Source organism: Pangasianodon hypophthalmus, chromosome 27 (assembly GCF_027358585.1).
Source record: "Pangasianodon hypophthalmus isolate fPanHyp1 chromosome 27, fPanHyp1.pri, whole genome shotgun sequence".
Taxonomy (NCBI): domain Eukaryota; kingdom Metazoa; phylum Chordata; class Actinopteri; order Siluriformes; family Pangasiidae; genus Pangasianodon; species Pangasianodon hypophthalmus.
Genome location: NC_069736.1, coordinates 13,804,490 through 13,831,518, shown reverse-complemented (window position 1 = coordinate 13,831,518; position 27,029 = coordinate 13,804,490). Strand labels below are relative to the sequence as shown.

Here is a 27,029-nt window from a genome sequence, read left to right as displayed (position 1 = left end):
CAAGGGTATGAGAAGTGCTGTTTGTGAATTAATGTGTTTCAGCTTGCACTCTCAGTTTAACTAGAAACAGTGAAAAATACAAACATTAAAAAATTTTAAAAGATGCAAAATGCTGTACCAAAAGTATAAAGAACTTGGTATTGAACAACAGGCATTTTTCTCTTGATTTATGACTTTAAAAACTTGGATGTTTGAACAAAAACAAATCCTTTTAACAATTGATATGTTATTAACATGGCTTTTCAAAATATAGGCTATTACACTAACGTCATTACACTCAAACATATTTTGATATAACTTCTAAAATTAAGCTGATTGGTGTCACTAATTTCTCATATATGAGTGATTATTGATTGGGATCACAGATTGAGATCAAACCGAAGCCCTATTCTGATGGTCCATATGGGGACAGATCTTTCAAACATCGGTAAGACTCCAACTGACCTCTGACCTGTCTGCTCCTTGGCCTTGCCTCCTGTCCCTACTGAGACAAACTGTGCATGCCTGATAAAAACCTCTCTCTCTCCTGTTGCCGATGGGTTTTCATATGAGCACTGCGACTCTTTGTCTTATGAAAACCCCTGAAAAATACACATACAAGTTCTGAGGTAATGTGTATATAAGTAACCTCATGACACCAAAAGAAAAAATATACTGGAATGGAAAATGTACAGCAAAATGTGCATTTCCTGACCTGCCACACTCCTCACAGGTATATTCCCAGTTTTCAGCAGAATGGCCTACATGCAATCCCTTTGGTGTGTTTAAAGATTTCCTGGCTCCAGTTTTATCATACTGCTCATCTGTGGCACTGTGAGACTCCTAAACCCCAAGGTTTTAAAGTATTGATTTACAGTAAGCTCAAGCAAGAGCAATCATTTGTCATATGCTACAATTAGACTACAGACTACACATACATCTATACATAAAACGCCTATTACTTAATCATATAAAACCTACAGAACTCTTTCCAGCTCCATCAGTGCTTTCTATTCCTCTACACCGCTGCTTGAACTTCTTCAGCTTCTTCATGGCATAATAATACTCCACACACTGGGCCACTGATTTGGTCTGCAACTGTACAAAAAAAAATCCATTACTGTGAGTGGGGAAAGTAGTAACACCAGCTTTATGGCCTTTTTGATGGTTTTACCGCTTGGTGAATTAACTGAAAATCCTTGGTCTGATTGAGCAAAGTTTTCTGGAAGAGTCTCATCTCCTGAGCAGTCCAGTGGTCAGACCCTGATGATTAAAGTTTGGTGTGAGATATGACAGATGAAATTAAAACACTTGATGTATGGACTCTTGGACTGCAATACCTGTGTAGTGATAGTCACTTAATGGGTGACAGGAAGTCCGATAATCTCCTCTGACTAAGAGCAAATCCAGTGCAGCCTGGTACAAAAAAAAAAAACTGGAGTTAATTCAACCTCTGTGGCTGGCTAACATGAATTCAGTGCCTGTGTTAAGCTTACTAGAATGTCTCCTTGGACTTCATGCAGACAGTGAAGCGCAAGTTCGGTGTTTGTGCCCCCTCCTGGTAGCACACTGGAACAGCACATGTCTAGGAATTCTGTAACTGTAGCACAAAATTGCACACACAATTCTACCTCAGTTTTCAATACTGCTGATGAGCCTTTTTGCTGATACAAAATTGGTACTCAAAACATCTTTGAGAATACAATCAACACATTTTGAGTTGTTTTTGCGAGTCTGTGTGTAGGGGGAAACAAACCCTTCTGTTGTGTCTTGGGATTAGTGGGCAGGTCTCCCCATGGAGCCCAGACAAGCTGAGCAGGGTGCTCATCATACAAAATAAGCAAAGGATTGCGCAGTGGAGGGATCTCAGCCTGGAAACGTGAACCCACGTTGATCTTTCTGTGTAAAAAAAAAACAAGGCACAATAATATCATGTGGGAGAATGGGTGACCAAAACATCAGCAATGGTAGAAGTGACTCACGGTTCTATGCTGACGACTGTATTATCCAATATTAAAGAGATCCCGTCTTTACTATCTGGAGAGTAGTCAGCAGTGAGAATTAAACTTTTAGTATGGCATTAATGAGAAACAAATTCCACATCTGATATTAGTTACCCACCCAGGGAAGCAGAATAGATGCTAGGTGGGGGCAGGCAAGGCTGGTACTGGGGTAGGGTGTTGAAATAGAGCCCTGTTCCTGGGCGTAGCGGGCTTAGCATGGGAGGGGGTGTGTAGGGAGGTGGGTCAAAGTTCAGCAGGTGGTCGGCTAGGTAGGTGGGTGAACGCAGCTGACTCGGGTAACCTCCTGCCGCCAGGTTGGGTGTGATCAAGCTCCTAAGAAGACCGGGATGACGAGACGTCTTGGACAGACATTTGACATTCTGCTGCTTCTCGATCTGCAGGGAGATCTATCAGTGTGTCAGGCTAGTCAATACTAAGCATGAAATCACTGTAGTGCTATGTTTAGAGCAAACTGAAAAGGCACCAGGTGAAGCAATACTTCATAAGAATGCAAATAGCATGCTGCAAATTAGACTATATTAGTAGAAGAATATGAACATTTTTGATACTGATTTTAAGTATAATGTATATCAATGTATATCATGTTATACAGTAATAAGCCAATAATTACAGTAAAAATGGCAATAATGTTGGGTAAAATTGGCCCATTTGATTAGCCCTACCCAACACAATACAAAGTTAAGAGAATATTATGGTAGAAGTAAAGGCTTTTACTGTATGTCCAGAGGCTTTGTTGAATGAGACTTCTTTGCTTGAGACAGGGACAGAAACTGGGATGACTAGTGGGGAAAGCTGGACTTCCTGGTCCACCTGGTAGCAATCACCATCCATGTCCACTCTCCCATCCTGTTGCAGGAAAAAAACACTGCAATGAAGCAAACATTTCACACTAAAATGGCCTCTGCGTTCGAGTTTTGGAATGATTCTGTAAGATTGTAGTAAGAAAGAGACATCACCCTTGTTGAGGAGATTGAGTCCACTAACTGTTGATCCATCATGTAGGAGGTTGATGGAGCTTGTGAATGTGAAGGTGAGTACTGTGCATGCCTGCTTGGTGGGTATTTTAGATATGTTCTGAGGAAGAACCAAACCAAAGCTATACATTTGAATGTAGTCAGTTAATTTTCTGTAAATGTTTATATGAACCTATTTTTTTTTCAGGCACCCTATTCTTTCCCCTTAACACTAAAATAGTTCATCTAATATTCTAATGTCATCCATAAAAAAGGTCAGAGGTCAAATTATTTAATTATACTTTCCCTATAAGACAAGACACAAATCCTGACCTTTCACCAGATTCTCTTCCATTTCGTGTCATTGCAGTAGAACTTCCTTCCTGTGCAGTGGATTGATAGATAAAACTACACTGAATGATCCACTCTCTTCAGTATAGGCTATAGGATCTGAATATAACTTACAATTATTAGCACTCTTCGAGATAATAGACAAAAATCACTGAAATATTCCACACAGACAGTAGCCCAAGCTCAGTTTCTATCCCTGAACCCTAAAGCTGTGAGGTGGCAATACTACTTGCCGTGCCACCCAGTAATTTCAGTATTCTGTAGAAACAAAAGATTTACTTTTGCTGATTTAAATGAAGGGTGCCAATAATTCTGAAGCTTACTGTATACCATCTGAACATTACCCATGTAGAGAAATAACTGACCAAACTACATTGTGTATGCAGTTGCAATACCTTGAGTGTGTCAGAGGGGGCGCTCTCTTTACTAAAGGATGCCATGGCTACCTGGCTAGGGGAGACGAGGTAAGCAGGGCGGGGTCTGGGCCGTCTTTGAGTAGTGGGTCTGGGAGAAGGTAGAGGAGGGGTGGGAATATTGGCAGCCTTCAAGATCTTCTTCTTTACTCTCTTCTTCTTGGTCTTGGATTTGGATGCAGGAGGTAGAGGAGGAATGATGGGTTCCATCTGGTATGATGATCCAGCAATGTTTGATTTTGAGCATGATGCTTCTCCACTCATGAGAGCCTGCTGCTTATTCTGAGGTTCATGCTGTCGCATGCTAAGCTTCAACAAAATGGGTCGATTCCTTCTGGGGCAAGCTGAAGACGGCTGACTACCCATTCCAGTGTCGGTTACCTCCTTGCTAGGTTGGATGGACGGTGCCTCTTTCCATGTTTGGAGATTTGTTACTAAAAAATCCAAGTTACGTTCCCAAGTATGGACAGTTTCTGGTTCTACTGGGTTCACCACACCACCCCCAAGACTTGAGGTTGATGCCCACTGGTTTGACATCACCATACTATGAGACGCTGTCAAGTCAATTGCACTCTCCAAACTGCAGGAATCACCATCTGCTGCTAGGCTCCAAGATTGAGAGATGACAGGAAGCTTTACTTGGGATAGGTTGGGGTCCTCGAGATTTGCTGCCAAAGTGTAATTGTTGTAACTGGTTCCACAGCCGGTGTAACCCTCAAACTGAAAGATGGAATGAGGTTTGGGTGGAGGGAAGTAAGAATGGTAGTCAGCTGAGGTCGATACACCATCTTTCACTACAGGAAGCTTTGGAGGTGGGCATGGTTGGGTGTTAAGGGCGCTGGGCTGAGAGGATGGGGGGAGGAGGTATGTACCATGTTGCGTGGCACAATGCCGTTTTAGTGAGCGGTAGCCACAATACATCTTCTGGCAGCCAGGATGAGAGCAATGGTAATCCTTCCTCTTCTGGTGAGTCAGCATGTGGCCTGTGCTATAGAGAATGACAGGTAGCAAAGTGTTATATATGATTTTTTTTTTGTTTTGTTTAGCTATACATGGTAGCAAGTTCCACTCACAGGTGATCGTGGCGTTTAAACCCTTTCTGGCAGATATTACAGACATGAGATCTCTCCGGTTGGTGAGTTAGCAAGTGCTTGTTGAGAGCGTATGTGGTCCCGAATACTTTACTGCATTCTGAACACTCGTGTTTCTCGACTTTGCCCCTCTGCACTACCTCTGTAGGAATGAGCTCGCTTCCGAACAGAGGATCCATTTCTCTCACGCTGTCAGAAGCCTTCACTGAAAAAGGTTCATCTGATGCATTTCCTCATGAGAAAGACAAAAGGTCAGAGACGAAAGGTATAGTCAGTGATGTTAGCTCTTAGCTTAAGCTAGGTATTTTGAAACCCAACAGCAAGCAAACACACCCATTCTCCCTTTAGTGTTCTCTCCAAAAACACCAAATTACTTTTTAAATATAGACAACCAACTAGCTACCATATTTCATCATATGCACATAACTGTGACCTGCAATGGGTTGGCACCCCATCCAGGGTGTCCCCTAGGATAGGCCCCAGGCTCCCTGCAACCCTGTGTAGGATAAGCAGTATAGGGGATAGATGGATATATAAGATCTTTCATGTTACATCATATAATTTAGAACTGACACTTAAACTTTGAATATATTCATATTAAAATATTTGTGATGAATTTAGCTGTATTCTGCATTGCTCATGCAGGTACAACAATTAATGAGAGAAACGTTTTCAACAATCTCAAGAGATAAGGGGTAATGGTTAAAGTTCAATTTTAGTGCCAAAAAAAAAAAAAAGAGCAAGAGCTTTTGAATTCACAAAGATTTTCCAACAACATTCAATGTCATAGTAATGAGAAATCAAGCACAGACATAGTAGAGATAGCAAACGCTGAACTCAAAGTTCCAGAATGCAATGCAGCTATACAACGCTGAGTTATGGCAGAGACTTGGCTCAGCTAGTTAGTGAGCTTTGAGATGAAGCACACGATGGCATTGATGGCGGAATTAGCATAGAATTTGAAAGTTTGAAACGTGATCTAAAGATGAAGAGGCAAAAGAGCTGGATAGACTAAAGGACTAAAGAACTGCTGCATAACTCTCTTTAGTAATGCTGTGTTCAACCAGAGGTTGCAACTTGCAATTCCCAACCTCCAACCAGGAAAGGCCAAAGAAAATTGGAGTAGTCGTCTCAATGAGTTCCTCCCCAGTTTACAGAGTGACGTGAAGCATCAATCTTTTTTTTTTCAAAATTACGTCATTTCGTCCTGCGAATTACCACTTCCGAGGTATGTCAAACGCAGCACAAGCACGAGCTCCTACTGTTGCTACTATAAATCTAACAGAATTGTGGGTAATGTAGGAAAACCTTCAGCCAAAGTGAAAATAGACCAACATAATGATGCAAGAAGTATAAATTAAAAATTTTCAGAATTTAATCATAACACATCTTTTGCACAACTGAAGAACACATTTTGATGATAAATAATGATATGCATGTCACTAAAGGTGCATAAGGCAAAATTGTTAAAAAAAAAAAAAAACTTTAACAGTTAAATGGGTGGAGTTGAACAAGATGTCAAAGATTTTTTTACTCATTGAACCCACCCATATTTCCATCCATGTCCACAAATCTCAACCTTTAAAACTTATTTTAGTTTTACTAGAGTTACCATTAGCAAGGACTGGCATGATATCACTTACTCAGACACTCAACTACTTGACATTCAAGTTGCAATTCTACAACTCTATAAACATGCAACCTTTCCTTGTAATGATACCGTTGAGGGCGTGTCTATAAAATGACTGACAAGAGCACAATCCCAATCCAAACATACATTCTGGGCCAGAAGGCAGGCTTCCAAACTGGATTTTTTTTTTTTTCAGCTACATAATGCACTTGTACTGCAACAAAAATGGTTTAAACTATTATTTTCGATCAATTCTACATAATTTTCCACATTACTTGTATTAGTGAAAAATACTGACTATTGCACCTGGGGTCAGAGTGGCTTAGTGGTTAGCATGTTTGCTTCACACTTCCAGGGTTGGGGGTTTGATTTCTGCTTCTGTCCAGTGTGCACGGAGTTTGCATGTTCTCCCATGTGCTTTGTGGTACTCCAGTTTCCTCCAACAGTCCAAAGACATGCATTGTAGGCTGACTGGAATCTCAAAATTCTCAGTAGTGTGTGAATGGGTGTGTATGCGATTGTGCCTTTAGATAAGTTGGCACCCCGTCCAGGGTATCCCATGCCTTGTGCCCTGAGTTCCCTGGGATAGGCTCCAGGCTCTCCGCGACCCTGTGTAGGATATGCTGTACAGAAAATGGATGGATGGACCTTTGCACCTTTAATGGTGGAGTTTTCCTTTAAGTCTGAGGCCTGTGCTGTACTCACCAATACACTCCTAAAGCTGCAAATTCTTACCAGTGTTACTGCTTACTCCACACTCGGAGTCCATCCAGAGCTGATGTTGCTCCAGAGCTGGAAGGGAGGCTAGTGGTGGGGTTAAGGGACTGATTAAAATCACATCATCTGGGAGGTTTTCAGTTTCAGACAGCAGGGGCAGATTCATATCTGAAGGCTCCATAACCTCCACAAAAGCATGACTCGTGGTCTCTTCATTTTCAGCCATGCTGCTGAAACACAACGCACTGCGCCTTTAATTCACATGTATTAATCAGTATAGATATGTTTTCTTTTCTAATGTAATAAAATATAGTACACTAATATATCATTAGGCATACTATTCACTACTCAGTGGATATGAAGATGCTTTTAGCTAACGCTATTAGCTGAATCGAGTTAGCTAGGCGTTTTACCACAAAAAAGTGAATAAAAAGCTTGTAATAAATATTTTTTTTACTATGATATCTTTACAAGTTGTAAATGAATAGTGGATAGCTAAAACCTAGCTACAACACTGTGTATTTTATACCCACCTTCAAAACAGATCAATATCCCTAAAACTGAGCAGAGTGAAGAGGACTCTTGGAGTAAATGAGCACTACCGCACTAGCATACTAGCATACTAAACAGTATGTAAACCGAGCGCCATTTACTATTTTAGTCCTACTCTTTTGCTATGTTTAGGACAGAAGTGCGTTTTTCAGTGCTTGGAAACGATGATTAAATATAAATCCCAGCACAACTAGGGTTTCAAAAAAAGGTAATTCATGTAAGTTTGTACTTTTGTGAAGTTTAAATTAGTTAAATCTGTTAAAAAAACATGAACTAGCTAGCAAGCTAGCAAGAAGTAAACAGCTACTGCACTGCTGCACGCGACCAAATGATATCTGAAACTTATGCTGCCTTGAAATTATCAGAAAAATTGCACATATGATATAAACATGGCATAAAAGTATGTTAATAACCAGCATGTGCATGGAAAATAATTTGCATAACTATAGAGTAGGGGATAAGTAATTCATAAATTTTATATAAATGTACTTAGTAGTCCACTAATTAACCCTTTCAGACCCTCACCCACCACACACACACACACACACACACACACAGAATTTCTTTGAAAATGTCTGGTTTGTTGATATGACCTAGTTGGGGGCAGTCGTGGCCTAATGACTAATCCGGCAGGGATTGTAGGTGGGGGGAGCGAATGACCAGTGCTCTCTCCCACCCTTGATACCACGACTGAGGTGAGACCCTTGAGCAAGGCACCGTACCCCCAATTGCTCCCCGAGCGCCACAGCAAAAAAAGGCTGCCCACTCCGGGTGTGTGTTCACTACTGTGTGTGTGCGCACTTGGATGGGTTAAATGCAGAGCACAAATTCCGAGTATGGGTCACCATACTTGGCCACAAGTCACTTCACTTCACTTAAAATAAAATGAACTAGAACCATTAAAATAAAATTGATTTGGGATTAGCTCTCCAAAACTCGGGGTCAAAGGTCATTTCTGAGGCGGATTCACCTAGTAACCCCAGTGCCTGAAGTGAAGAATTTTAAAAAAAAAAGAACAGGATGGGCCGTGCTGTTATAGGATAATAATCCACGCCAGAGTGGTGTGGCTCACTCTCAAAGCGTTTTATTCCTTTTATACCGCAGCTATTTGCCAACCATTACAAGTTTTAATGTATTAATGAATGACACAACACACTTTTTAATTGTTTATTGTTAGATTTCCCTCACCAACCTCATATTTCTCTCTCTCTGCAATTTAATAAGACAAAAAAAAAAAAAAAAACATCAACAATGCAGCATCATGTTCCTGAGAAACCAGTAACCAGAAAATTCCTCTGCCCTGAAGACTTTCCTTTGTCAAAAAACCTAATAACTGTAGACTCCTTCCATAAATGTTGGTTTCTCACAGGCAACACTGTGCGTCAATGGGTTAGACTGCATTTTTTTAAAATTACATATTATTATATTACTACAGCAAGGGATGTTAGGAATATACCTGAGTGGATCAGACTACCTAAAACATTAGTTGTGCACCTAAGTGTACAAATTTGTAAATGAGACCCAGGACCAAAGGAGCTTGTCAACGCTGCATAAAGTTGCTTGCTAATGAATTAACATTAATTTAATTAATTTACAGTCCCCCTGCGAATGTATTGGAAGAGCAAGGCCAATTCTTTTGTTTTTGCTATACACTGAAGATATTTCTGTTTGAGATCAAGATGAATATGAGATGACTGATCTGAAATTCATCTTTCATTTCCTGATATTTACAGCTATATGGCACCTTTTGTGCCAGACCACCCAATTTTTAGATGAGTAAAAGTACTGGAAGAGATAGTCTTAAAGAAAATAGAACTTTTGTTGCTCATCTCTTTATTTCTTTGTGAATTCATATCAGACCTTCTGATTCTTGCTACTGATTAGGGGTTTGCATCTTGTGGTATGGCCTCTATATTTCTGCTTTCGAAGTGTTCTTCAAGTGGTGGATTGTGATACTTTCACCCCTGCCCTCTGGAGGTTGTTGATGATGCCACTGACTTGTTTTTGGGTTTTTCTTGACAGCTCTCACACCGTTTCTGTCATCAACTTCTGTTATTTTCCTTGGCCAACCTGTTTGATGTCTGGTTGTTGGAACAACAGCGGTTTCTTTCATTTTCAGGACATTCCAAATTGTTGTATTGGCTATGCATATTGCTTGTGCAAAGGCTCTGATAGATTATCTCTCTTTTCTCAGCTTCAAATGGCTTGCTTTTCTCCCATAGACAGCTCTCTAGTCTTCATGTTGGTTTATCCTTTTTAACAACAAAAGTCTTCACAGGTGAAACCCAGAGCTCAAACCAAGAGTAGACATTCAGAGCTATTAACTGTTTAAACAATCAATCTACCAGGGCATACCTGGGCAACAAGAAACACCTGTCAATCACATATTGCAATATTTTTGATTATAGGGGACTGTATATACTTATAACAATGTGCATAACGTAAATGTGTGGCCCTTTTAGGCTCCAAGCTTTTAAACTATTTATTAATATAATATTAATATAACACTGTGTGTTTTACAGTAACATTATAGTGAGTGTGTCAGGTTGTATTTTTTTGTAGACAATCTACATATTATTTTATTCCATGCTGTGTTGCACCCACAAGGCTTTGCAATTTAATACTGACAAGTACTGTTGGTTTTATGTGATTGCACAATAAATTTGTCATTCTCTGTTTTTTTAGAGCTTGTGAATGGTCCAACACCCCACCCAGCAGAAACATCTGGAGCTGAGCACACACCAGAAACCTCCAAGTCTCTCAACCCAGATCATACCAGGACCAAAGGATAAATCAGAGAGACTGTTTTCACTCTCATTTATGATATCTGCAGCAAGAAAAATGTAAAAGTGAGTGAGATTCAAGTCTAGACAGAGGACAGTTGGTAAAATTGTGCCAAAGGTTGCAGAGAAGAAGGAACTTACTGGATCGAGTGGAGCATCGTAGACTCAGTTTTCAAACCTGCCTTAAAGAGGTAAGAATTTCCATTTCTGCTGTTTCAGTTCTCCAGTGTTGAAGCAACTCTCTATACATGTAGCATTTACAATTTAAGTTCATACATGAGAAGAAATAAGGAGAACTTGATCTTTCTTTGTCAGTATGAGCAAAGCATTTATTTATGAGCAAAGGGATTTTAATGTGCATGTAAATTTGGCTGTAACTCAGAATCTTCTATGGCAATATTTATGCAAAATAGTTATTGTTCTGAACACATTTGTGAAATTAAAAAATTTTTTTTTTTATTTTTGAATGCACCAACCACCTGCATATAGTCTTGTAACTTAGTTTTGCATCTTGAAACTCTTTGAAAGTAGTAGTTGTTTTTTTTTTATATATATATATGATACTTTTTGTAAAAACTCATGTGGAATTGGGATGATTTTTTGTCCTTATCACAGTTTTGGCAGTATAATATTTATATGCTTCATATTTCCTCTCGCCATCCAACTGCATTAAATGTATTTGTCCCATGACAAATTACAGACAGACAGATGGGTGAGTCCCATCTCGTCTACAAGGGAACATGTAAGAGCACAGTGTTTCAGGGTCAAACGGTGCAGTTTCATAATATTCAAATAATGCTGGATTAGTGGGTTTTGAAAACACCTCCCGGGTGATATGCACTGAGAGTTTTGTTGTCTCCTAAAAGTCTTAAAAATGTTTGTGCAAAGATATAAATGAATATACTGTACATATAGTACATTAGGGGTGTAAAGCAATGCCACTATCTGTATCTGTATCTGTTTCGAAGTGGGTATGGTCTAAACCTGAAGGGTTATTTTATTTAACCTTACCACTATGCCCCTGAAATACTGAAAAAAAACAAAAAACACCCGCGATATTTTCTAATGAATTTGGTGGTTCTGTTTCTCAAAATATAAACAAACTATCCTCATTTTAACCACCAAGACCCTGACCAGGCAGTTACTAAGGACGAATGAATGAAAGCTGTATGTTCAACTTAATGAACCTGGTCTTTGTGTGTGCCACGATCTTCATATCTGACGTCTTGCTGGTGCCTGCTTGAAAGTAAAAGCCTCACGCTTGTGTGACCTTTTTGTTGCGTTCTACAGGATTCCAGTCCTGATGCACACCTTTGGTTTCTGGCAAGCTTTCTTTAAATAAAAATAGTGCACCTCGTCTATGTATCCGTTCAGAACAAATCATCTGTTCATGCATTTATATTTGCTTACATCCCTAATATACATATATAGTACGTATGCAGGCTGTCTGATAACTACCAGTGTTCATCTACTCCATAACTAAAAAATGCATCAATAAATGTAATCTTTAGGTGTTCTTTTACACTGCTGTGAAGCCGCTGTGCAGCTGCAGCAGTTGAACTGCTGTGTGTTACTCAATCATCATGTGATTTGTTTGGCTTGTTAAAACCCTCGAACATGCTTTAGGACCTGCAACTTATTAGTTCTGTGTAAAACATTGGATCAGCATCAGCCTGTATTACAATTCCCTGATGAACTCTGTGTCCTCCTGTTTACTATTTCCTAAGCCTTTCTAAAGCAGTTCTTAATTGTTGCTACTTGATATACGATTATGTCGTAATAGAAATGGAAATTCTATATCGTTTAAAAAAAAGAATGTGTCAACATTCTTGTAAACATTTTGTTCCAGAGTAGTCCATGTCTCAATACTCATGCCTCTTAATCTCTCTTTATCTCAGATTTACAGACTCCGTTTCTTGTTCAATGGCTTCCAAAGAAGTTAAGAACAGGGGCGTGAAATCTCTCAAGGAAGTCCAGACAGTCACTGAGGGTTTGAAGTTTCTCTACCGACAGAAGCTGCTTCCTCTGGAGAAGTATTACAGCTTCTCAGACTTTCACTCTCCCAGTCTGGAAGATGCAGACTTTGACAACAAGCCCATGATCCTGGTGGTGGGCCAGTGTTCAACGGGGAAGACGACCTTCATTAGGTGAATAACAAAGCTTGTATACGTAGGTGAAAACGGAGAAAACTGACTTGGCTTTTCAGGGCTAGGACTCAAACTCGGGTCAGGCGTATGAGAGTCAGATGCGCTACCGTTGAACCACAGGGGAGGGCGTGAACCCAAAAAGATTCTCGGGAGAAAAATTCACAAAAAGGTCTTGCTACTACAACGGGCAAGAAAAACAGGAGACTTATCCTCTGGAGACTTAATAGAGACAGGAGTCTTACTCCTCTAGAGACTTAGCAGAAACACGAAGAACTGGCCTAGCAACATTAAACACCAAGCCAGGAAATTTAAATACACACAGGGAAATGAGACACAGGTGACAGTGATGACAAATAATAGACAGAGGGAAGACAACATGGGGGAACAATGGGGGCCTCTAGTGGCCAAAACACAACATAACAAGCCCTGAACCATGAGAAGGCTCGTATCTGTTTTGCTATAGCATATAGCTACCCAACACCTTGATCAAAACATGATATTCACTATGTCAGGAAATCACTCCTAGATAGACACCCAAACTGTTTTCACCACTGTTAAACTGTCTCCTTAACTAACATGATCTTTGAAGGAAGTAGTCTAAGTTTAAAATAAATATAAAAACATTTCAATGTCTTTTCGGTTTTGGTTTTACCAAAAAAAAAAAAAGAAAAAAACAAGAAACTTGTTTTTGGCCAAAATTCAGCCACTGCAATTTTGGAAGGGTTTTCCCAGACCACCACACATAGTTATAAATAAATGTCAGTGATGCACATATCAGGTCTCAGACATTAGGCCCCACTGAATGTAGTGAGTAATTCTATATATCACTGCTTCATCTGATGCTCTAACATACCTCTTTTAACCCCTTAATCCCCTCCCATCTTATTATGTAGTTATTCATCCTTAAGAAATACCAAGATACTGTGATTATTCTGTATGTACTATGAATTATCTGTAAGTGTAGCTGCAGTTAAACTATATATGACATGGTGAGGTTTTCTGTGAGGAGACCTTACATTTAGCATTTTGGGAAGGAGTCTCCAGTATCAGTACTTTGTAACAGTCAGAGATGTAATGGTAAGTTTTCAGACACTGGAGGGATGTCTTCAGGGTGGAGAGCTTTGTGGTTTCTTGGTAACATGATAAGCTGCGTTTTTTATAAGACTGCTTATAGATGTTATGAAGTGTTAACAGGAAGTAACTGGTTACAAAGATGTTCCACAACATTAAACATAACTATAAATGGATAAAAGGTACAATGTGCCATTCTTTAATAAATAAAGAAATCTCTAATCATGGAAAATTAATGAACTTTGTGTCAAGTTGCTTTCCACCACCATTGTTGATTATTTTCCAATAACAGCATGCCCCCTCATGTTTTTTTTTAAGTAGTCTAGAAGCAGTCAGAAAGAAGCTGTTCTTGAAGCTGAAAAACCACAAACCTCTATATGATTATATAATTATATGTATATTTTGATATAATGTATATTTTTCAGGTATCTTCTTGAACAAGACTACCCAGGAGGTAGAACTGGGCCTGAACCTACAACCGACTGTTTCACTGCTATCATGCATCGGGATGTTGAGGGGGTGATCCCAGGCAATGCTCTTGTTATGGACCCCAACAAACCTTTCCGCAAGCTCAACTATTTTGGCAACACCTTCCTCAACCGGTGAGTGGGAGAAGGTGAATAAAAATGAGTGACAGAAAGCCAGTAAGTTAGATGACTGTTTCAGATATCTGGCAGTCGTTAATGTGAAACAGAAGTAGTGGCCATGTTTCCAGACGCTTGAGAAAGGGTGGATGTAGAAAGAAATTAGCTGTGCATCATGTTTGGCACATGAAATGTCTGAGCTTCGCCAAACTTTGGAAAAATCTAGGCTTGGACATTGCAGACATGGAAATGGGAGACAAAAAACTCAGTAACTTTGATCTGCATTATACATTTGAGTAACAAAAAGCTCAGTAACTCTCATCTGCATTACACATTTGAGAGCAGAAATAAAATATGTTTGTAATTAATATTCATTAAACTGTTTTTTTGTTCCTGTAGGTTCCAGTGTGTGCACTTTCCAAACCAAGTCTTGGAAAGCCTCAGCATCATTGACACACCAGGAATTTTGTCCAGCGCTAAGAAAAGGATGAGCAGAGGCAAGAAACTACAGAGATTTATTTCAGTATGCTTCCTAGGACATTGATTACGTATTCAGAAATCAATGTTGAATACAAATGGATGTTGGACTCATTTTTACTGCATTTATTTCTTGAACTGTACGAATCATTTTCCGAGGTGCAGCTGTATGCTGACGTCACCCGCATAATCATTGAGTTTATTGTTAACTCTATAGCTACTTTAATGTAAACTAGGTACTGTAACGTACATGATAACAGGAACTAACTTGCTCTGCCAACAATTCGAACATGTAATGTAACTATTAATGGATAATAAGGGAATGTCGTTCTTTTATAATAATAACTAAAAAAGTGTTAACATTGGAAAATTGCTGTGGCATAAGAGGAATATAAAAAACATCAAGACTTAGTGTTATAGGAAAATAATCAATTGGTAACAGTTACTCTGCTTCTCTGCTTCACATCACCTGTTGTTGATTATTTTCCTACAACAGCACACCCAATCATGTTTTACTCCTTAAGTATTTGAGAAGCAGTGGGAAAATTACATTTACGGCATTTGGGAGACACCCTTATCCAGAGCAACTTATATTTATTCTCATTTATACAACTGAGCAGTTAAGGGCCTTGTTCAAGGCCCCAGCATCGGCAGCGCTGGGATTTGTACTCACAACGTTCTAATGAGTAGTCCACGACCACTGAGCTACCACTGTCCTTGAAACTGTAAAGCCACAAATCTATGTACTACAGAAGGAGACAGTTACAACAAAACAGCTCTTGGACATTTTCATAAAGCCTTCAGATTCATAGGGTTCATTCGATTCATAAAACATCTCCAAATAGACATAATGACCCCAGAGGTTCCGCCACATCCTTATAATAAACTTATTCACAAAAAAAAAAAAAAACGAGTCAACATGAACATTATTTGCTAGCTCTGCTTGACAGATCTGTAAATCACACCTAGAAAATCACTTCTTCTCCTAGGCTATGATTTCCCAGCAGTCCTCCGCTGGTTCGCTGAGCATGTGGATCTCATCATCCTCCTGTGCGATGCCCACAAACTGGAGCTCTCGGACGAGTTCTCTCGCTCCATCGTGGCCCTACGAGGACATGAAGACAAGCTGCGCGTGCTGCTCAACAAGGCCGACATGGTGGACTCGCAGCAGCTGATGCGGGTTTACGGTGCACTGATGTGGTCGCTGGGCAAAGTGATTTGCACCCCGGAAGTCCTGAGGGTCTACATCGGCTCCTTTTGGTCCTCTCCGTTCAGGACGTCAGAGAACCGTGTGCTGTTTGAGCGAGAGGAAGAAGATCTCTTTAAGGAGATCCAGAACTTGCCTCGCAACTCTGCCCTGAGAAAACTTAATGACCTGGTAAAGAGGGCACGACTTGTGAGGGTGAGGCTTTTTTTTTTTTTATTTACATCAACTACACATTGGCTTGTATTCACTATTTATAGTTATTGGATAGCTAAAATGCTATTCGTTTTTATTCAAATCTCAATATATAAATTATTGGCTCTGTTTTGCCAAACAAGATAGCAACTGGATAGCAATAGGTCTATGAAAAAACATGCTGTGTCATTGTTACCAAGGAACACGCCTAATCTCTCTAGTGACTGTAGAGACAGCAAACAAAAGTCTCTGAGGATGAGACTACTCAACATAGACACAAAATACTTTTGCCATTCTCCTCAAATGAAGAGCTTCATTTAAAAAACACAAGGAATGATATTGGAAATTGACAAAGCTAGTCTTATTTTTAATAAGATATAAGACATGCCAACAAATTAATATAGTAAGTATTTTATGAACAAGAGATAGCAAAGTCATAGCCATGAATTTGTGTAACAAGCATGATTTAATATGTTTTGGGAACATCATACAATACATGGCCTCCAGGGGGACATGGTGGCTTAGTGGTTAGCACTGTTGCCTCACACCTCCAGGGCTGGGGGTTTGAATCTCACTTCCACCCCGTGTGTGCAGAGTTTGCATGGTCTCCCCATGCTTTGGGGGTTTCCTTCCCCAGTCCAAAGACATTTCCAAGTTCTCCATAATGTGTGTGATTGTGCCCTGTGATGGGTTGGCACCCCATCCAGGGTGTATGTAGGATAAGTGGTATGGAAAATGGATGGATGGACATGGCCTCTGGTCAGTTATTAATTATTTGGTGGGACCAGACAAATGGGTCTATTTGCTTTGAAACTTTCTCTTACGGTGACTCAGACTAATGGGGTATCTATGTCTAAATCGGGGTGACTCCAGTATGGGTTTATGCGTCATTCCACGATCGAAGTAAAGTGTAATATTGTCAATCACCTCCATCTTAGGTTCCTGCAGGCACAATGGTCTAATTCCTATAATTTCCCTCTGTGTCATTCATTTTAAAACACAACATTCGCTACAAGTTAACATGGCCAACGAAATAGATCGTGAGAAGCCTAAGCTAACATATTGTATTTATTCACAGCCATAACTTATTAAAAAAATAACCAACATAAGTCACTTCAGCAGCTAGCAAAGCAAAATGTACATATTTTCATAGACTCAAAAGATAACACACAGTTTGTAGCATACACATTTGAAACTTGGAAGACTTGGACTTGGAAGAAAACTGAAATACAGCAACAGCAGTGGTGTATTACGATCTCAATATAAACCACTTGCGTCTACAAAACAGATACTTACCTCACCGTTTTTATGCTTAAGGTTGTTAATATATTTGTCAAAGCTGTACCATCACTATACTTTTGCGTCAAATGTGATTTACACAGATAAACATGCTAATCTGTTATACTCTTCAGTGCTAGTCTTGCTAACAAATGCAGGGTAATCACTAGCTTTAACAAGATGAGCTTTTCTAGTGTAATACAATAACATTTTTTTCTTCATTATATTTTCAAACCTTATTGTGGATGGTGTGTATCAGCTTTTACCTCAAGGAGTAGCTAGCAGGTTTCTAACTAGCTAGCTAGCTTGCAAATCAGGCTAGTCAGTGTAAGCCTTTAGCAATGTTATTTATATTAACACTAGTCGTTTTGAACTTAGCCAGAAAATGTGCAGTAGTAGATGAATATTAGATAAGTAAGAGGAAAAGTTCCTTTTGTTAGCAATATATTTTTAGTACACTGTAATATTAACACTGTAACTTCACTGACTAGTTCTTAAGCTAGCTAGGTAGTGTAAGTAGCTAGCAATTTGTCGGATATTGATATCAGACAAACAAAAAGATGAGTGTACACTCCACAATACATTGATAAATCATTAATTAAAAAAACAAAACACAACAGTACAGGAAGTTTTTCTACACCAGAAAACCTCACTGTGTTAAACAGTTGGCTGTTGGTTTTGTTAATTAAATCAAATAAAACTTTCAATTCTTTGTCTGCTTGAGTATACTCATACATATTCAATGTTATGTTCAGTTATCAAAATATCAAAAACGTTGTCCAGTTTAGGACGAAATGGCAATTTGTTTGCAAGCCAAACCATTGGTGAGCAGAGTCAAATGATCACTAAAAAGAGCTGCAATTCCTGTCCCTATCATTGAGTGATATTGGTGCTGCTGTTTCTGTCTTCTTTTCATTCCAGACCCATGCTTACATCGTTAGCTTTCTGAAGGTGGAAATGCCTTTGTTTCGTCGAGATAACAAAAAACGTGACCTGATTTATGACCTTCCGCTCGTTTTCTCAAGGATCCAACAGCGGCATCAGATCTCAGCTGGAGATTTTCCTGATTGCGCAAAGATGCAGGTCTGTTACAGTTCAAATAAATCTCACCAAGTGTACTTTTGCATCATTTGGCCCCTTATCTGCTATAATAAATGTAATAAATGCAGATTTGTTGAGAATATTGGCCATTTTGAAGATGCTGCTTAAATTTTAAAAAAAAAATGGGTGTCACTATAACTGTAAGTGATTCTGCATTATTGCACTATTTACTTTCCTTTTATCGCTCCAGGAGCGACTCATGGATCGTGACTTCACCAAGTTTAAAACCCTAAAGCCCAAACTCATAGCAGGTCTGGATGAGCTCCTGACGACCGACATCGCGAAGCTGATGCCACTTCTGCGCCAAGAGGAACTCGCAGCAGCTGAGCAGCCTGGCGTCCAAGGCGGTCCCTTACTAGGAGCAAACAGAGGCCCTTTTTTTGAAGGAAACCCGTTCTATTATTCGGGGCCCAACGGAGAGTGTGAGGAGCTCGCTGAAGAAGCTTGGGTGGTCTTTAAAGACAAGCCGAAATATGACGAGATCTTCTACAACCTGTCTCCTCAGGATGGCAAGCTCAGCGGGCTCAAAGTGAAGGACTGGATGACCAGCACTCGGCTGCCGAACTCGGTCCTGAGCCGGATTTGGAAGCTGTCGGATGTGGATGGAGACGGCATGCTAGATGATGAAGAGTTCGCTTTGGCCAGCCACCTTATTGAGGTGAAGTTAGAGGGCTTCGGGCTTCCTCCCAAGCTCCCTGCTGACCTGGTGCCGCCGTCTAAAAGAAGACGCAAAACCTCGAGGACAGAGAACAGGGAAGACCGTGGGGAGGCGTAGATGCTTGTCTGATGCTAACGATGACTGAGCAAGATTTATTCACTAAGGTTTTCTATGATTTATGCACTTAAAATCAACCCTTGTCCGTGTCTAACCTATAAAAGTTCCATTACTCCCCTTTTAGTGAAAACATGCACTGAAGTAATTACATATACCGATCCGCCATAACATTAAACCACTGACAGGTAAAATGAATAACACTAATTATCTCATTACAGTGACACCTGTCAAGGGGTGGGATATATTAGGCAGCAAGTGAACAGTAAGTTCTCAAAATTGATGTGCTGGAAGCAGGAAAAATGGGCAAGCGTTAAGGATCTGAGTGATGTTGACAAGGGCCAAATTGTGATGGCTAGACGACTGGGTTAGAGCATCTCCAAAATGGCAGGTCTTGTGGGGTGTTCCCAGTATGCAGTGATAGGTACCTACCAGAGGTGGTCCAAGGAAGGACCCCACAATCCCACAGTACTGCAATGTGCCATTATTTAAAACATGAGTTCTTAAATATTATTTTTTTTAGCAGTCAGGGCCCCCTTAAAGTTAGAAAAAAAAAAAAAAAAACACAACCACAGACCATAAACCAGGTGCACTGTATTAAAAGTATCAAAAATATTTTATATCATATGAATGTTCCCTAGTTTTATTAATATTGCAGTTAGATTAAAGTTGACATTTATTTATGACATTATTTTACCTTAATGTAAAATAACAGACCAATTGTGTAAGCTTATTACTATAATAATAAAATAATAAGTGTAACAGCTATAACAACAGTAGTTAATGCTAGTTAACTGTTCTCTTCATCATCATCATCATCATATCATTAAAAAAATTAATAAAATCACACTTTGGAGGTCTGGGGGGGGGGGGGGGGGGGGTCGACAGCATTCAAAAGTAGTGAGGTAAAATATAGAAAAATAACAAGATTAACAGGGATTTACTTATTATTCCACTTTATATTTTACGATATTTACTTGGATTCTTAATTCTGTAATGTGATTTTTTTACTGAACCTCAGTAAATCTGTTAAACCAAAACACTTGAATTCCCTTTTTGTGGTGGTTTAAAAATGACGAAAATAGATTATTGATGAGCTTCCATTAAGTCCTTTTATCTCTTAAAAATTACATTTTATTTTTTATAATTTTTCAGCACTGACTCTAAGAAAACATGCGTTAACACAAACATGTGTTAACCCATCTCAGGCAACAATTTTGTGGCACACAATCGTGGAAACACCCTTATACGGAAATAAAAGCAGCAGCCCAGGAAACAGGCATGTAGTCAAAGTAGAGGGACTAAAAATAGTTTTGATTTCAAGATGGTGCAAAAAAAAAAAAAAAATTTGTTCTGTTCATCTTTATTGTCTAAATTCAACAGCCAAGAACGTTCACAGATACATTAAACAGACTTCGTGGTGGCTTAGCAAACTGGCTAGATAAGATGCCAATTTGCCCAGTGTGACTTTGCTATGTTTGGTTATCTTCAGCATCGACTTCACACACTGCCTCACATTCGTACTGGGCTGTGGCTCGTTTTTTTATAGGCCCACAGCAAATGATTTACATCTTTACATGGCAGTGAGAGCATTATACCACCAATGGGGAGTAGAAAAGACTACCATTTAATATAAGGCAGTAAAATAAAACAACCAAGAAGTGCACACACACACACACACACACATAAATTAATGTACCTTTATATGTCTTATTGATATGCGAGTCACGGTGCATAGACCATTGGCCATCAACAGTCATACATCTTTGAGCCACATTCAAGATTTTTAAGGGGGAATGAGTGCAGACACACATATAAAGTCATCTTTTCAATACACAACAGGGTGTTTGGAAGGAGAATAACATGTAGCAAGCTGCACAACAACAGCTTGTAACTATACAAACTACACTCTCAGAAAAAAATAGTACTAAACTACTGTATATGTTTCCTTGACACTGGGGTGGTACCCCAGGCTACATCATTTTACCTTTAACTTATACATAAGTTAACTGTTTAGGGTAAAATGTTTTAAATGATCGAAATGATTCAGAATTAGTTTTTAGATTTATGCTGTACACCAGGTAAACGATTTACACTAAAGGTCCAAAAGGTGTATCCCTGAGGAACCATCCTGAAAGTGTACTGTGGAGCATTTTGTCACACCCAGCTTGTTTACAGGGGTGGGGCAAATTAGATTAGGTTAGATTCAACTTTATTGTCACTGTTCAAAGTACATATACAAAGCCAATGAAATGCAGTTAGCATCTAACCAGAAGTGCATAAGTGGCATATTTACAATAAATTACAAATAAGGATATATAGCTATGAAGGTGATATGTACAGGGGAATGGATGACTCGTGTACAGGAGGTGCAGTAGGTATTATAAATAAGGATAAATGTGATCTATATATGTATGTACAATCAGTGTACAGTGGTGAAGACATGTTAAGAATATAACAGGAATATGAACAGGATATACAAATGAATATATACATACATACATATTATATATATATGTATATATATATATATATATATACACACACATATATGGATGTATGTCAGTGCAGTAGCACAAAAACCACACTATAATTTATGTAGTGCAAAGAAGCAAGGTGAATAAACAGTGAAGTAAGTAACTGAAAACAGATATTACGGTGTACAGTGTGATCAGCTGTTCTGTGTGGAAACAGCCACAGGGAAGATGCTATGTGTTCCGGAGAGCATCTGATTGGATGAAATTTTGAGGAGTACAGGATGACTCATCAAAAAATAAAAATAAAGTAATTTGTTGTGATTTTAGGGTTGTGTTAGCAGAGCCAGGAGACTTGCACAACCAACTTTAAAGCACCAAGTTTTAACTTTAATGGGGACAAGTGTTTGTAGAATTGGAATTTATAGACTTACTCCTATCAGGAGTGAATTAAACATTTACACATTCTGTTTACAAAAAATGAAGTTTTTAATAAAGAGTTGGGCTACTGAGAAACAAGTGACAGAAGCTTGACCAGGAAGTTGACTGAAGTGTCGCCTCTTGCCTGTTGCTGCGCCGCTCTGTGGCCGAGCACAATATTTCCCTATTTGCTCCGCCTCGCCTCTCGGACTATAAGCGAGGAAATACCTCCGAAACACTTCAGTCCTGCCTCTAAACCCAGAGCTGGCTACCTCCCTAAACCTTCTGCCTGCAGTCAGTGCTTAATCCAGACAAGAGCCTCTACAACCGCCGAAATGGGGGTCAAAATACATGTCATTTACTGGTAAGTCCACCATGGTGTTATTTATAGATATACCGTATATGTACATATAAACCTCTGTTTAGTCACAGGGGCTGTTTAGGTTCATTGAACGTAGCTTTATTGTGCTTATCCTATACAGTAGCTAACCAAAATTAACACAAAACGCGTTGGAGTGGAAAAACAAAACAAAATAAATGTGCAAAACAGTCTATAAATATGACAGTGTCCACATTTTCGTGAATCCTTCATGACTGTGTAGTAAACGCAAGCGTTTTCACTAGGCGTTATCCGTCTCACAACAAATACATTTCTGTAGTCCAAATTTCACTCCACTTCCTACATCCGTGCACTGCGTACGTTATGTAATAACGCCGTGTACACACTATGTAGTGCACTAGGTGTGACGAAGGGATTCATTTGAGATTGAACCTTTGGGATTGCTTGAGAGTTAGATACTGAGGAGCCTTTATTCGAGAAATTATTTTTATTTAAAGGAAAACTCTACTGTGAAACACATTTCGTGTGTTTTTATAGAAATATTTGTGAGGTGTTTAGTAATGCTAGTGCTAGTGTGTTGGGTTTTGTTGTGTATTTGTTATGCACAGGAGAAGTTAGTGGTTGTGTCCCGCGATGATGTCACAGGGTGACAGTGATAGCACTGTTAGAATGGCGTTTAATAGGAGAAAAATTTCACTGATTTCAAGTATATGTGATATCATCATTAAAAAAAATCTAATTTAAATACTTTTTTTTTTTTAAGTAGGCCAAAATCTAATATTAATTTATCTTTATTTATTTTTCTTTTCCTCAGTGGTGCATGAGGGTACAGGCCCAAGGTATGTTTATTTTCTTTGCACACATTCCAGCACTTGGTTTTGTATTTCAAGCTAGACTTTATTATTATTATTATTATTATTATTATTATTATGATAATTATTATGTGTAAATGTTTATTTCACAGTTCACCAAACTCAAGACATTGCTTGAGGATGAATTTCCAGGCGACCTTGAGATTGTAAGTTGTTTTTACACTGGTAGAAAGGATTCAGTGACTTGCATTATGGGTGTTTTGCATGCAATAGTTTGAATACTTGCAAAGCATTGTGGGATTTCAGACATGATTATAACGAATGCATTATTTATGCAATATGGTGTGCATTTTAGACATTCTGGGAAAAGCCTGACTCTGTAATACTACACCTACTTCTACACTTTCCACTCTACTGACAACAGCTACATCCCGCTACAGTACAATATTTCCTATTTAAGAATCTCCACAGAGTTGCTGGTTTATTATGTACACCTAAAACTTCCTACGTGTACACTTTCTTACTGACTCATGACGCACAGGGTATTTGACTAAAAGGCCAAGGAATGTACGTATAAGGTAATCGCTTAGGTGTGCCTAACAAACTAACACTTATATAACTATTATTAAGCAACAGCGCTCTTGAATTCTCGATTCTGATAGGTCGACACCAAAAGGTGTTGATTAATTTGCTTAATTGGCTGTGAGGCAAATCATAGGTTTATATTAACACGCTCGCTTGCAGGGGCTTGTATAGTGGACATTCACGTAATCTGAGATGAATTAAAAACGTATTATTATTTAACAAAGAAAAAATCGAATAATGTAAATAAATATGGAGAGATGTCTGTTTAACGTTTATGGAAGGAGTCTCCAGTGTCAGCGGAAAAGTTTTCAGGACAGAGGACTTTGCGATTTCCTATTTATAGCTGCTGTACTGTAACACAACAGGAACGAACTTGTTTCGCAGATGTATGTCAGTACAAATGGATAAAAAGTACAATACGTTGTTCTATAATTAATAAATAATGTAATCGCTGACAAAGTTTAGTGGTATAAGAAGAATTAAACACTTCTGGATGTGCCACCGCATCACTGATTATTTTCTTATAAGAACACAACGCTCTGATGATTTATGATTATTATGAATGTGTGACTCTGTTGATGTCTGTCGCTGCACCAGTCCTCGTCAACTCCGATATTCTTTGTCCCACAGACAAGCGAGGGCACTCCCACAACAACTGGCTGGTTTGAGGTGCAGGTGAATGGCGTCCTGGTGCACTCGAAGAAGGTGAGGATTATTCATGTTGCTATTATGTATCTACCACAACATCTAACACATCGCTCCAAAATTGTTCAGCTGGGTGGCGATCTGGTGGCTGTGACAGTCACAGCACATCATTTACATCATTTTCATCCTCATCAAAACCCTGTGCTCTGTGGATGTGGGTGGAGTCAACCTGTAAGAGACCACGCCCATCTGGGTAGAAATGTTCAAGGGAATCATTGAGAAGATTTTTTTTGTTTTTTTGATGTGCAGTGACCATTCAGTTTAAGAGAACCAAATCAGCCCCAAACCACACACACACACACACACACACACACACACTTGCAGCATAACAGAGCCACTGTTTGGTGATTGTAAACAGTATACTGTATATTTCACTCTTTCTTCTCCCGAAGCTCTATCAAAAATATATATGTGTAAAAACTATAGTATATATTAAAACTATAGTTTGTGTAGTGTAGATTTATGATCACTAAAGTGATCAGCCTCCAGTGTGTTCCTGGTTCATCTCTAGGTCCAGACATTGTGTAAGGTTAAAGAAGAACAGCTTAATTTACACTAAAATGTTTAGCAGCTAATATTTGCTACAGTTATGCAAATATTCTAAAAAAAAAAAAAAACCCAGAGCAATAACACGATGACAAGAAGGCAAATACAGTCAAGGTAAGATGAGGTAATAAGCATCAATGCACTAATTCCATTCTGAGGATCGATCTTTACTTTGAGCCACCATCTTCATCTGATCTCATTTCATTTCCTCAGCAGAAATCCTTTTATAGTGTTTACATTCCTGCTTGTGGGCAAATTAAATTCCCGTAACCAAAGCCAGAATGAATGGAGCTAAGAGATAAAGAGATATATAAAATCACTACAGGAAATCAAGTACATACACTTCTGTGGGGGTTGAGCATACCAAGTAAAAGATACTTTTTGTACTTTTAAAGTATGGATACCTCCTTCCCAAAAACAGTTTACATCCAAATCTCACCCTTGTTTCTCACCTGGATACTGTAGACTTGTATCTGAAAACTGCTGCTGTAATCATAAAGCATGTCCTGTGCTCATCCCAGGACTCGGACTCACAATGTACTGTGCTAGGAGGATACTCTAATGCTACAGTACGTTTTCCCAACATCAATAATCTGTATGTAACGTAAAACATGTCTGGTTTTGACAGAATGGGGACGGCTTTGTGGACAACGATCAGAAGCTTGCCAGGATTGTGAGAGCCATTGAGAAAGCCTTAGGCAAATGAAGTCGCGCTGATGTTGGAGGTAACAAAACATCACAGTTTGAACATTTTGCTTTTAGTTATGGGGAGGAAGTATGAAAGATTTGAGTACCAACCTGAAATGTGACGTTTCTGGTATAATGTATATGGGTGAGGGAGGGGGAGGGGGAGGGGGAGGGACGGTGGCTTAGTGGGTAGCACTGCTGCATAGCACCCCCAGGGTTGGGGGCTCGATTCCCACCTCCACCCCGTGTGCACAGAGCCTGCATGCTCTCCCAGGGGCCTCCCCAGGAACCCCAGCCTCCTCCCCAAGTCCAAAGTCATCAGAAGCACTGCTCACCTTCTGGTACACATTAAAGAAGGCAGCGACAATCCTGCTAGTTAGCATAGCCATGACTCAGCATTTTCTGTTTAATGATCATTTGGTGTGGAGGTGAACTGTCACGTGATTGTGAATGATATAATTATTTATGGTTTTTTTTTCCCCCCAATCCTTTGTTCGAGTGCTTTTCAAAAATCAGGGAAACAGTTGTTGCACTTATAACAGTTTGTTCTCCAAAAGGATTAATCAATTGACTCATTAGAAATGATACCATTGTTCTTCTGACCAATCAGAATGGAGAATTCAGCAGCACTGTGGTATAACATGGTGTAAGAATTGATTACAGTTCATACATTCTGACTTTGTCTCTCTCTGTCTCTCTCATTGTTTTTCTCCACAGTTTGTTCGTCTCTGTTTGTTGACCTCTCTGAAAGCGCAACAATGATGGTGACCTCCGAAGTGCCTTTGGCACGGACGTTACTTGATGCTTTCCCGCTCTTTCATGGAGGAGGCTTTCCGAGTGGGCAAACTCCAGAAGCCGGTTTTTATGTAATGCTAAGAGAATTGAAACAGGCAAATATTATGAGCTATGTATTTGCTTCTAAGCTTTCTTGCGTTGTGTTGAAAATGCACTAATTGGAAGATTTGAACATTCGTGATAATAAAAAGAAAACAAATCCAGAAAACGTCTGGTTTTTTTTTTTGTCATTATAAAACAAGAGAGGTGTTAATTCAGGTTTATTACTTTATAGCTTTATAATGGTGTTATTTCACTGCTTGTAGTCAAGTACATGAGACCTTCAGCTTTTATGCAAAATTTA

At 39.2% G+C, this 27,029-nt stretch overlaps 3 protein-coding genes across 8 annotated transcripts; 2 read left to right on the top strand and 1 right to left on the bottom strand.

Moving 5' to 3' along the window:
• Positions 1 to 84: 84 nt before the first annotated feature.
• On the bottom strand, positions 85 to 7,824 carry znf541 (zinc finger protein 541). Of its 5 annotated transcripts, XM_026922148.3 has the most exons (16): positions 7,692 to 7,780; positions 7,177 to 7,388; positions 4,794 to 5,043; positions 3,703 to 4,708; positions 3,290 to 3,339; positions 2,960 to 3,077; positions 2,718 to 2,849; positions 2,101 to 2,389; positions 1,962 to 2,016; positions 1,736 to 1,878; positions 1,476 to 1,579; positions 1,320 to 1,395; positions 1,154 to 1,242; positions 961 to 1,077; positions 695 to 822; positions 85 to 581 (listed from the first exon to the last, which is right to left on the bottom strand). In XM_026922148.3, the coding sequence occupies exons 2-16, from the start codon at positions 7,382 to 7,384 to the stop codon at positions 482 to 484; spliced, it is 2,865 nt and encodes a 954-aa protein (XP_026777949.3). In that variant the 5' UTR covers positions 7,385 to 7,388; positions 7,692 to 7,780; the 3' UTR covers positions 85 to 481. The 5 variants fall into 5 exon arrangements, with proteins under 5 accessions (XP_026777949.3, XP_026777946.3, XP_026777945.3 ...); XM_026922145.3 differs by having other exon boundaries at positions 85 to 822; positions 7,177 to 7,385; positions 7,692 to 7,824; XM_026922144.3 differs by having other exon boundaries at positions 85 to 822.
• Positions 7,791 to 20,351, top strand: ehd2a (EH-domain containing 2a). Of its 2 annotated transcripts, none has more exons than XM_026922154.3 (8): positions 7,791 to 7,918; positions 10,396 to 10,684; positions 12,392 to 12,640; positions 14,137 to 14,313; positions 14,695 to 14,792; positions 15,762 to 16,174; positions 18,371 to 18,532; positions 18,741 to 20,351. In XM_026922154.3, the coding sequence occupies exons 3-8, from the start codon at positions 12,417 to 12,419 to the stop codon at positions 19,323 to 19,325; spliced, it is 1,659 nt and encodes a 552-aa protein (XP_026777955.1). In that variant the 5' UTR covers positions 7,791 to 7,918; positions 10,396 to 10,684; positions 12,392 to 12,416; the 3' UTR covers positions 19,326 to 20,351. The 2 variants fall into 2 exon arrangements, with proteins under 2 accessions (XP_026777955.1, XP_026777956.1); XM_026922155.3 differs by having other exon boundaries at positions 7,814 to 7,927.
• Positions 20,352 to 22,382: 2,031 nt separating this feature from the next.
• On the top strand, positions 22,383 to 26,894 carry selenow1 (selenoprotein W, 1). Its single transcript, XM_026921587.3, has 6 exons — positions 22,383 to 22,580; positions 23,371 to 23,395; positions 23,521 to 23,574; positions 24,584 to 24,658; positions 25,833 to 25,929; positions 26,609 to 26,894. The coding sequence occupies exons 1-5, from the start codon at positions 22,552 to 22,554 to the stop codon at positions 25,908 to 25,910; spliced, it is 261 nt and encodes an 86-aa protein (XP_026777388.1). The 5' UTR covers positions 22,383 to 22,551; the 3' UTR covers positions 25,911 to 25,929; positions 26,609 to 26,894.
• Positions 26,895 to 27,029: the final 135 nt, after the last annotated feature.

Coding starts and splice junctions, on each gene's coding strand:
- ehd2a (XM_026922154.3), top strand. CDS start 12,417: ATGGCTTCCAAAGAAGTTAAGAACAGGGGCGTGAAATCTCTCAAGGAA. Junction 12,641..14,136: donor GGGAAGACGACCTTCATTAG/GTGAATAACAAA, acceptor TATATTTTTCAG/GTATCTTCTTGAACAAGACT. Junction 18,533..18,740: donor CTGATTGCGCAAAGATGCAG/GTCTGTTACAGT, acceptor TTATCGCTCCAG/GAGCGACTCATGGATCGTGA.
- znf541 (XM_026922145.3), bottom strand. CDS start 7,384: ATGGCTGAAAATGAAGAGACCACGAGTCATGCTTTTGTGGAGGTTATG. Junction 2,390..2,717: donor ACAAAGCCTCTGGACATACA/GTAAAAGCCTTT, acceptor ACACACTGATAG/ATCTCCCTGCAGATCGAGAA. Junction 1,396..1,475: donor AAGTCCAAGGAGACATTCTA/GTAAGCTTAACA, acceptor TTTTTGTACCAG/GCTGCACTGGATTTGCTCTT.